This window comes from Oryzias melastigma, linkage group LG22 (assembly GCF_002922805.2).
Source record: "Oryzias melastigma strain HK-1 linkage group LG22, ASM292280v2, whole genome shotgun sequence".
Classification (NCBI taxonomy): Eukaryota; Metazoa; Chordata; class Actinopteri; order Beloniformes; family Adrianichthyidae; genus Oryzias; species Oryzias melastigma.
In genome coordinates, this window is record NC_050533.1 from 17,643,728 (window position 1) to 17,654,718 (window position 10,991).

Genomic DNA, 10,991 nt, shown 5'->3' on the forward strand with positions numbered 1-10,991 from the left:
GTTTCTTATTCAAACTTAGCATTTTAAAATGTTTTAAACTCATTTTAGTCAAACTAAATACATTTTAATGTGTTATTTATACATTTATAATAACAAAAATGTGTATATAAAATATTGTAAATAATAATAATAAAATTAATTGAATAAAACAACTTTAAAAGTTGACTTTATGCTGTTTATAGCTGCCAGAAAAGTTTAAAACAATATTTGATTTAAAAAAAAAAAGGAAAATCTAATGCTTTGTCAAATGAAAAGCAATTAGATCATCTACATGCCACAATCTAACGAAATTAATAAAAGAAAATCTTCTGCTAAATGTTATTTTCCTTCCCTTGTCTATCCTTCTTTTTGTTTGGATTTGTTACCCAACTCCTTTGTGCTTAAGTCCTGAATAATGAATGTCACTTTCAGCATGTGTGTTATGGGGTGAGCTCTGATAACTGATCTTCCCTTTAGGGAATCATAAGTGGGATAACGGCTATTGTCCTTTCCAAAAACAAGAGAAACAGGACTCTGGTAAGTCTGCTTTTGTGTCTGAGTCAGTCAACCTTCTTCCACCTGTTAGAACTCAGTCGGCGTATTCAACACCAGCTCAACATGTATTACTAACTTAGAAGCCTGTTTGTATGATTGAATATTTTTCAATGATAAATGTTCTTGTTTTGGTGTTCTCCATGCAGATGTGGGTTCTGCTGATCCTCAGCTTCCTGGCTGGTTTACTAGGATTTGCCTCTGCCTTAGGCTTGTCCGTTTCCTTCATTAAATCCATTGCTTTGGATGGAAGGAGCTTGCTGACACACTGCAACTTCTCTAATTTAACCACTTCCAGCATTACACACCAGTGCCCCTTTGATCCCACTCGCGTCTGGGTAAGAAAAACCTTATATTCTGCTACATTCTGGACAGTTGTGGACGCAAATATTCTGTCGGTCAAAAAAAGCAACACAAAAATCCACAGAAATTAAAAGTGGAATGGGCAAAATTATGGACACTTTTTGAAAATGATAAGAAGCAAATACTTTTCCAGCATCCGTAGTTCCTGTCATTTGTATCATGTAACATTGTGAGTTTTCCTCATATTGAACAGCTTTACCGTGCAGTTTCCACTTCCACCAGAGGTGATGGGTTTTCCAGTAGGACAATTACACTAGAAAACACTCCAAAAAACACTCAAATAGTTTCAAACTTCTTTAAAGATCCAAATAGAACACAGATCTCAACTCCATAGAACATCTGCAAAGAAATCTCAAATCAGCAGTTTAGATTTTTTTCAGAAATTGGGTGCTTTAAATAAGGAATTATGTCCCGTATTTCCAATGTAAACAAAAACTGTAAACTCATGAAAACTAAGTTCCCAAGTAATGAGAGTTTCTTGATCATTTCCAGGGAACCACTCTGGGTTTGTGGGTGCCCCTCATCATCATGACCACAGTGGAAATGGTCTTCTCCTTCCGCTCCTTTGCTGTCTGCGCTTCATTCCTCTACTTGTGTCCGTGCAGGAAAAAGCCGCTCAATGCTCGGAGGGTAAGCTGCCTGAAGATCAGTCTGCAAACTATTATACAACTGTTGTTTTTTTTGCTATAAGTTTGTAAATGCAGGACAATGTCTATGGGATCAATCAATAATTTACCGTTAAGTTTACAATGTGCATTTTGGAGTTAAAAGCTCAAATTTTCAACCTGTTTTTTATTCTCGGATCCAGATTTGATCCCATAAATGTCTATAGGCAATGAAGCAAAAAAGAACACGTTTACTGTCTTATATTCTCTATATTTACTTTATTTGAAAAAACAATAATAAAACTAAGCCAGCAGGATTAAATTGTATTTTTTTCTAGATTTGACAAGCAGAATTTTCAGTTTCAGCTACTAAATTTTTGATCAAAGATTAAGCTAAAGGTTTTAAAGAGATTGGACAATTTAACATGTGTGACAGAAAACTGAGGTTAAAATATTTGTCTTAACATGTTTGTTACTGAGGGACGTTTGTTATAAAAGCTACAACCTGGTTTTCTGTTTCAGGTACGTATCGAGACACCAGTACAAGCCACACCAACACCAGCGGACGACGGCGACACAGAGGAGCCAGCAGAGCACAATGAGCTGCTGTCGTCGCCGTAGTGGAGCAAAGTCGACCTCAGAGAAAGCTGTCTTCAAATGATCCAATGTTACACGCAAAACTGACTCCAGGACAGATTTTTGTTACACTTTAGGCTACGGTCACAAATACAACTGCCACCTCGCCATCGGCAGAATCTTGTAGACTTAATACTGCCGCCCGATTTTATTTTTTTTTTTAAATCATTGGCGTGGTCATGAATGTAGACAGCGCCACTCAGGCCTGCATAATGACCTACTTCTTACCAGCGGCCCGTGACATTTAATGAGGACGGGCGCCATCCGGAGACATTTACACATCGTCCAATCAGAGCTGCCGCCAGCCGGCGATCCGCCTTGTTGCCGCCTAGCTGTTACCAAATTTTGTAATTCCCAGCTTGTCACTGGAATGCCACCGTGGCAACCTCAAAATGTGCCCGGGTGGCCATTGACCAATGTCAACTTTTAGAGAAAAATCGTCTGGTCATTGTAAAATGTTTTCTCTGCGTTGTGTAAAAATGTGACGACCCCCGCTTAATTTGGTGAAAAATAGGAATGTGACCGTAGTCTTTAACATCTTATGCAATTTTGAAGTACCTTCCTATGTTAGTTTTCTATAAAAAAATCTGAAAGTTTTATGTTTTTGGTTGTAAAACTGTTAATAATGGAAGCAAGTTACTAAGTTACAAGAAACAAGCTAACTTGAATATTTGTTCATTTTAAGAGAGAAAACCTTTGAATTGATTTTGATATAAAAATTAAATTTTAAATGGAAACCTTACGTGATTTTTGTTGGTGTAGATGTGGGGTCTCAAACTGGCAGCCAGCAAGTCAATATTTTGCATCCAAATATGACAGCTCAATGTTGGTGCGGCCCACGAGTTAGCTGTGTGTAGAGCTGACGAACCAGCCAATCACGGTGGGGTATATGGCTCTTGGGGGCGTGACATTGACCTGACACCCCCTTCCCCAGATCACATTGAGTTCCTTACGTTTTTTTTTCAGAAAGTGAATATTTGGACATAACACGTTGTCTCAACACGTGCAGCAGCCAGTGCAGTATGGGGTTCCATTTGTGCCAAAAACATGTTTTTAGATCCATTGTCTACGTCTACTGAACACGTTTGTTGAACATTTGTTCATGTCTTTCTTAAAACTTCATTTGCTATTGTTGTTGTTGGAAGTCCTTAGCAACAGTTGCTAGCGTTAGCTTTTACAGGACACAAGATATTGCTTAGTAGTACATAGACATGAACAAATGTTCAATAAAGTTGTTCGGTAGACATAGACAATGAACCAAAGATATAGTGGAGCCAGTAACATTTTTGGCACAAATGGAACCCCATACAGCCCAGACTCGGCCTTCAGTGGCCCCAAGGCAAATTGAGTTTTATAAAAACAACATTTTAAAGGATGTTTTCCAACATTTTTCTGCAGAACAACTTTTAATGTTTGCACAAATACAAATATATACACAGAATGTTTCTGTCTTTAGGGGATCTCAACCCTGGAGTACTTTCATAACTGTGCAGGAATAGCAGGAGTTGACCAAAGCTGATTCCTCAATGTACAAAGTTATGCACTAATCAATGACCTAAAAATATAAAAAGGCACACTTTTGACGTGCCCGCTGAAAGCTATTCCAGAATACACAATCCTGACCCTGACTTTGACATGCAAAAGCGACAGGTTTGACAGAGCATGAACTACATTTGTCAAAGGCACAGGACCAAAGGGGAATCGAGTGACCAAAATAACCAATAATTTAACTCCAAATATATATAAAAAAAGAAAATGTATGCTAGCAAAGTTGTTCACAAACTATAGAAAAAAAACTTGCATAAAAAGATAAACAGTAAAATTGCAAAGATGTTCTAAAGAAAAAGCTATAAAGATTCTCAAAAACAGTTCTATTATTTCCATTGCAGCAATCCGACATTTATCCAGAAACAATTGCTGAATTTAAATCTGCGCTGATCGGACGCCGTCGCAGGGTGCTGAGGCCGCCGTGCTCCTCTTAAGCAGAAAGACTGAGGACTCCTTAGAAATATTTAGCTCTCCAGGTTATAGCCACCTCCTCACCAGCATGGCTATTTTGAATATTTTCATTTGGATGTGTCCATCTTCTCCTCTTCCGGAACTTTCTCCTCTTCTTTCACTTCTGTCAAATTCAAAATATAAATTCTCATTTCCTTTATTTTAAATAAAAGTGACAAAAATGATAAGAAGGGAAAAAGTAGATACCTTTTGGTTCCTCCTCACCTTTCTTCTCCTTTTCTTCTCCCTCTTTCTCTCCTTCCGTTTTGACCCTCTTGGCCTTTTTGAAGCTGGCTACATTCCTGCGGCCTCCTTCGCCTTCATCCTCGGAGTCGGAGAACTCCTCTTCGCATGCTATCCTCTTGTCATGAGCTCGGACTGGATGGGATGAGAGGACGGATGAAGTGAAAACAGGCGGGGAACTTTATGGATGTGACCTGCAGACATGAGGAAGGCTTTTTACTGGATATGCGCTTGTTGGGATCCTCCTCGTCCTCGTCTCCACTGTCCTCCTGCACGGCGTCCTCGGGGATGGGCTGCATCTGAACTCCAGGGGCATGAGGTAACATCCGCAGGTTCTCAAAGAGGCGCTGCCTGGAAGGCAATTGAAATAAAGGGCGGAATTGTGCAAAAAAACAGGGGGAAAAAAAATCAATTTCCATGAACTCACTTGATCTTCTCCAGGTAGTCGTTGGTGTTCTGATTGGTCATGTTGGAGGGGCTGATGTGCAGCTTGAAGTCTGGTCCAAAGTACTCAAAGTAGTCGTTATATGGAAGCTCTGTTGGGTTCAAAGGAATTTCTTTTACTACACACTTGATAAAACTGGGATATTTTCAGATTCTCCTTCCATCCGGTAAAAATAAAAAAGTTTTATATTAGCCAGGGAAAATGTTGGGTTTTTGGCCAAAATTAATGTGTCCACCCAGAAAACGGACAATCTTTAGAATTATCTCCTAATTAGAACTCTCTTCCATCAGAACCTCATTTAGCTTCACCAGACTGTACGTTTGCTTCATTTCGGACCTCTCAGTTTGCGTTGATTACATTCACATTAAAAAGATTTAAATATGTGTCAGAAAAACGGATAATGATCAAGTTCAGTGAGATATTTACTAGTTTTTGCAGGTTTGCCATGCTAGCTCAAGGGTCTGCAACCTTTAAGGCTAAAAGAGCCGTTTGGGTCAGTTTCATACTGACCCAAACTAAGTTTTGTGGACATGTAGCTTTTAAATATTTGCAATAACTGAATTATAATAGGATTTTATTTTTCAACAAATAACAACTTTAACTTCTGTTTCTTTTTTGAGCAGCACATCCAAGTTCCTTTCAAAATAAAATTCCCCCTGTATCAAATAAGATCCTCCTGCTGCAGCAAATTTACTTGAAAGTGAAAAAAAAAATCCAAGTCAAACATGGAATTTTTTATCATATGGATGGTTGCATGGATGAATTGATAGATAAGAGTTTGAACCTTTTTAACATCACTTTGAAACATACATGACAAATTTTAATTTAATCAAGCTGTTTGCTTTTTTCCCAGAGCCACGTGTGGCTCCAGGGCCTAGATATTCAAAAAAATATATATTTAATGTGCCTTTTTTTCTTGAATGAGGAAATAAAACTGTCCAGTCAAAAACTACAAACCCTAAAGCTCCTCCCCTTCATATTTGATATCAGTGAAACCCTAAATGTCTTCTGTAGAAACGAAAGGGAGATAATTCAGTAGTATGCAGTGGTTGGGAGATATTCATGTTTAGAAATGTCCTCCACTGAGTACAATATTTTGATTCTTAAATCAATTTTTTGACCTAAAATGCTGATGCACAACATCTGCTACTTAAAAAACACTGAATCTATCGATCACCAGGACACACCATTAGGGATGGAGCTGTCGAGGGCCACGGCTGTCTCGTACGTCCAGCAGCGCGCCACATTGCGGATGGTGTAGCCTCCTCCTCCCAGCATCAACAGCGGCAGGTTGAAGCTCTTTATGTACTCCACACACTTAGCGTGACCTGAACACACAGGATTAAATGAAATATACATTTAAAATGCAAATTATCTATTAACATCATCACATGGAAATGTATTTTCTACTCTGGCATACCTTTAATAGTGAGGTTAAAACAACCCAGTCTGTCCCCAGACAGAGAGTCGGCTCCACACTGGAGGACCACTGCACTCGGCTGGTACATCTCCATCACCTTGGCCATGATCTAAACAAAGTCATATCCAAACATAGAAGTCAAGTAACACATTAAAGGAACTGACAAAGACAACAAGCTCACAAATGTTTACTCACCGGTTTAAATATTGCTTCGTAGGACTCATCATCAATCCCATCCCTCAGTGGATAATTTACCGCATAATATTTACCCTTACCAGCGCCGATATCCTGAGGAGAACAAGAGACACATCACCCAACTGTACAAATATTTGGACACGTTTGTTTTTGGTCATTGAAGTTATACCCTGAGGTCCCCGGTGCCTGGGAAGTACTCTCCATATTTGTGGAACGACACTGTCATGACGCGATCTGTGGTGTAGAAAGCTTCCTCCACTCCGTCTCCATGATGGATGTCAATATCTATGTACAAAACTCTCTGGTGGTATCTAGAAACGAGAGGAAAATGTGGTTTCACTACAGAAATGTTCACTCAGGTAGTTCATTTTGATGTATAACAGGTTTTAAAATGATACATTAATAGTTTACTCACTTCAACAACTCCAGAATAGCTAGCACGATGTCATTAACGTAGCAAAACCCAGAGGCCTCGGACTTCTTGGCATGATGCAGGCCTCCAGCCCAGTTGATTGCAATGTCCGTCTGCTGTTTGTTCAACTTCACAGCTCCAGCTGAAGCAGAGCGAGGAGTTGAGAGGCCTGTTTACACTGAACTGCACCGACAATCATAAAGCATTTTCTTTTTAAATCATCTTACCGACAGAGCCTCCTGCGGAGAGCTGACAGAACTCAAACAAACCATCAAACACCGGGCAGTCCTCCCCCACATTAACTACAAGAAAAGAAGAATTTCAGCAAGACTGCTACCTAACCATTTAAAATCTTTGAACCAGACTTACATCTCTGCATCTGTTTGCTGTATTCTGACATGTTGTCGGGTCGGATGGAGCGCAGGAACTTAATGTAGTCATCGCTGTGGTACTTAGTCATCTCCTCTCCACTAGCTTTGTGAGGACGCTGTGACACAGAGAGCCCATCAGATGACCCCTTCAACACTCACAGGATTCATCATATGGTCACTTTTACATACGTATATCTCCATTTTTCTGTAGAGACCGTAGTTCAGCAGCAGGTTGTGGGTCATTCGGATCCGATGGGGTTTCATGGGATGACCCTGTCCGTAATAGTAATTTCCAACATCACCTAGAAAATGCACACACACAAATGACAGATCAATAATTTGATTACTTCTAAACAGCACTAAAATAGAAAGAAAAAGATAAAACCCAAACTCAACATTACCAGTGCGGCAAAATTGGCGAGGAATTTTAGAGCTACAATCTCGCCATACAGTTTTGAGCCAGATGTCAGTTTGGACGAGGAAAACAAAGACGTACATGGATCTATTTGTCTACAAGCTGATGCATCACAGTTAAGTGGAGCAGGGAGCTTATGGCTTGCCGTAGTAACGAGATTGTCACAAGCTTTTTCCAACTTTTTTTGTTTTTGTTAGATTCCCATTGATTTGAATGAGAAAATACTCAAAATTGCAATTTTAAGCTTAATTTTCTTTATACAAGTCCTCCATCATGTGAAAAATACTACAAGACAGGAACATAAATACATGATTTTCTCTTTAGAGAGGGTGTTAAAGATGTTTTCTCAAGCTTTTTCCAACTATATTTTTGCATCTGTCCCAAACTCGTGGTGATTTGAGAGGAAAAAAAACTCAGGAATGCAATTTTAAGATTAATTTTCTTTATATACGTCCTCCATGATTACAAAAAAAACCTCAAGAACATGTTAAAAACACCAAAAACATTATTTACATCAGAGGTCTTTAAGGAATTTCATATGAACATTCAAACAGAGTCAAATTTATGCAGATTAGATTTATGCAGAAAAATAAATCACTTGAACAGTAGCCCCACGTTTTTCAAGGGGCTGCAGACTATCTGAAGATTGTGTAAGGATATTTTTTATTCTTTTTTTTTTGGTACTTAATCCACAAAGCTAGTATAGTTGTAATCTAAACCATTATCATATAAAAATAGATATCCAGATATAAATTTGGTCGGTTACTTGACTGTTATGTGCAAAAAAATAATAATAAGAAGAAGAAAGAGATTCAAATAAGTAAATGGGTGCACATTATCTCGAATAATTACAAATATCTGCTCAACAAAACGATGCTGACCATATGCAGACCTAATGGCGCTGAAAATAGTGATCTCTAAAAACAATACGGGTCAACTCGAGACTTAAAAATGCAAAATAATTAGCTTTTTAGCATTAGCTCGAGGGGTAGCCTTTGAGATCAATGAGATTATTCTTTGGATGCTAGCTACCTAAATTCACGACGTCTGGAAATCTTTAAAAATATATTTATATATAAAAAAAATAAGCGAGTTGTGGCTCTGAGGTTTCTCACTCCCAATAATTATGAATTAAATGAATTAATGAGAGCCTCCAGCGACTTAGGCTAGCTATGTAAGCTAATGAACACGTTAGCAAGAGGCGAAGGAAGCTGAAAGCTTTTGTCGGGAAATGGGGCATCTTTTCCGCTCTCTGAAGCGCCACCGCATTGATACTCACCGTCGTAGTAGTAGCAAACTTTTTTCTTTGTTCCTTGAGAAGTAAGCGCCATTTTTCTCCTCTGTTTGAGCCGAGACTCGCAAAGCAGCGTTTGAGATCGACGGCGACTGGAGGCGGAGGATGTGGTATGGCAGGCTAACTGGTTCTAAAATGACAGGTTCCCTTCACACGTCCAACAGGCGACGACAACGCGCACGCGGACTAGAAATGCAAAAAAGAAAACGCAAAAAAGCACAAAATTCCACTTTAGGGCGTGCCATAAAATGTGCATTTGATGCGGTGTGTTTTATTTAGGTGTATATTTCTCCTGCTGTGGGGTTTTAACAGCTTAGAACAATTTATTTGTTTAAAGCCTTTTATATGGAAGCTATTGCATAAAAAAAGAGAAAACCTTTGTTCTAATTTTTTCCTTATTTTTTAGCTTACTTTCTTCCATGTTTATTTAGTTTTTTTTTAAGAACTATAAAACTAAAGAACTACAAACAGGTTGAGCACTAACCATAAACTATAGAAAGCCATAATACGACAAGAACTTGGGAAGTTCTTGACATTTCTGGCATTCTTGGCTTTCCATAATTGACTGTATATGAGAACTGGACTGGGTGACCCCTATAGGAAGTACCCTCTTATTTAAAAAAGCTTAAATCTCATAGACTTCAACTGAGAAATTGACACAAAGCTATTTAACTGGAAGAATTCAACATGTCAACATAGATCAATGCACATCTTGTAACTTCAGCATTACGTGTGGTGTCCTTCAGGGCTCTGTATTAGGACCTACATTATTTGATATGTACATTAACAATATATTTAATTTATCCAAATTATTGAAGATTGTGTTGTATCAGATGACACAAGTATATTTTACAGTAATTATAGTTATGATAAGCTAATTAGTAACATTAATGAGGAACTGCAAACTATTAAAAAATGGCTTGATAGCAACAAACTATCACTAAACCTAAGCGAAACAGAAACTACAATATTTTGCAATTATAAAAAAAAGCATATCTCAATAATAAATAAATGTAAACATAATCTCGACCATAGCACACTTCACATGTTAAACTGCTCATGGATATCTCCTTACCTCACATACTGTAATGAATTATGGGGAAATACTTACCAATCCTCAGTACAACCGTTATAAATGTTACAAAAACGAGCAGCTAGGATTATTCATAAAGAAGGATACCTGAAGCACACTAACTAACTTTTCATACAGTCTAAATTACTAAAATTACAGGATTTTATAAATGATCAAACAGCCCAAATAATTTTTAAAACATATAACAATGTATTACCATGCAATACTTGCTAAGCAACACTTTACAGAGAGGAAGGGCCAAGCAATAAGCGTAAATCAACTGTCTTGTTGTGGAAAAAAGTAGTTTTGCCTATTGGTGCTAAACTATTTACTATGAGCTGCCCAAAAACTCTAATATTTCTCTTTTTTAAAAACTATAAAATTTGACAAAATGGCTCCACATTATGAGAGAATTATGCTATGTTTAAGTGCAAATTCTTGAACAAGTATTTAGTCCATGGTATTCACACTGGACTGTTGCTTCTCCATACTAGTGCATGTCCACCACCTACAGTTGGTGCAAAATGATGAAGCGGTGCAAATTTTGCTTTTTCTTTCATAGCTCTATTCCGACATATGAAATACCTGTTGTCATATATTTCTGGCCGGGCACAAGCCAAATTTATCAATTTCTACTCCATGATCAATTTTCAAATGGTTGCCACTTCCATGAATTGAAAAGGACTCCATCCATACTATGTCAGAGTCCCTGATCGGTCAAAGGTTGACCCGATTTAACTTTCAACGTGTGTTCAATGGGCGCACGTTATGCATGTAGAGGATGATGACAGTTTCTAAAATGTGCGTAGCTACATGTGAATGCAAGACTTTTGAATGTGGAGGCCCACATGCACTTTGCATTTACATAGACTTTTTCATTGAAAGCGTTCACTTGAATGGATGTAGCTGAGGGCGGTGTAGCTTTAGACACAAACTACACATTTCCTGTGTACTTGTTTGCATGTTTTTTGGATACATTGAACACTTTTTG

At 38.1% G+C, this 10,991-nt stretch overlaps 2 protein-coding genes across 4 annotated transcripts in view; one reads left to right on the top strand and one right to left on the bottom strand.

Annotated features, from left to right (window-relative positions):
- tmem54a (transmembrane protein 54a) overlaps positions 1 to 2,890 on the top strand; it is a 5,518-nt gene extending 2,628 nt beyond the window's left edge. For both annotated transcript variants that reach the window (XM_024271178.2, XM_024271093.2), the window contains exons 3-6: positions 457 to 516; positions 681 to 869; positions 1,387 to 1,524; positions 2,022 to 2,890. In XM_024271178.2, coding sequence (XP_024126946.1) covers positions 457 to 516; positions 681 to 869; positions 1,387 to 1,524; positions 2,022 to 2,120 — 486 coding nt within the window. In that variant the 3' untranslated portion in view covers positions 2,121 to 2,890. The remainder of the gene's footprint in view (positions 1 to 456; positions 517 to 680; positions 870 to 1,386; positions 1,525 to 2,021) is intronic.
- Positions 2,891 to 3,522: 632 nt separating this feature from the next.
- On the bottom strand, positions 3,523 to 9,098 carry LOC112148948 (histone deacetylase 1). 2 transcript variants are annotated; one of them, XM_024276398.1, is made up of 13 exons: positions 8,914 to 9,098; positions 7,409 to 7,521; positions 7,218 to 7,335; positions 7,076 to 7,150; positions 6,852 to 6,990; positions 6,606 to 6,747; positions 6,437 to 6,529; positions 6,242 to 6,350; positions 6,009 to 6,149; positions 4,804 to 4,912; positions 4,597 to 4,727; positions 4,359 to 4,511; positions 3,523 to 4,257 (listed from the first exon to the last, which is right to left on the bottom strand). In XM_024276398.1, exons 1-13 carry the CDS (start codon positions 8,963 to 8,965, stop codon positions 4,202 to 4,204), a joined length of 1,431 nt encoding a protein of 476 aa, XP_024132166.1. In that variant the 5' UTR covers positions 8,966 to 9,098; the 3' UTR covers positions 3,523 to 4,201. The 2 variants fall into 2 exon arrangements, with proteins under 2 accessions (XP_024132166.1, XP_024132160.1); XM_024276392.2 differs by having other exon boundaries at positions 4,341 to 4,511; positions 8,914 to 9,097.
- Positions 9,099 to 10,991: the final 1,893 nt, after the last annotated feature.

Excerpts from the sequence above, each read along its gene's own strand:
- LOC112148948 (XM_024276392.2), bottom strand. The coding sequence starts at position 8,965 with ATGGCGCTTACTTCTCAAGGAACAAAGAAAAAAGTTTGCTACTACTAC. Across the intron at positions 6,748-6,851 it reads GCTATTCTGGAGTTGTTGAA|ATACCACCAGAGAGTTTTGT; the intron begins GTGAGTAAACTA and ends TCTCGTTTCTAG. Across the intron at positions 6,530-6,605 it reads CAGGCACCGGGGACCTCAGG|GATATCGGCGCTGGTAAGGG; the intron begins GTATAACTTCAA and ends TGTTCTCCTCAG.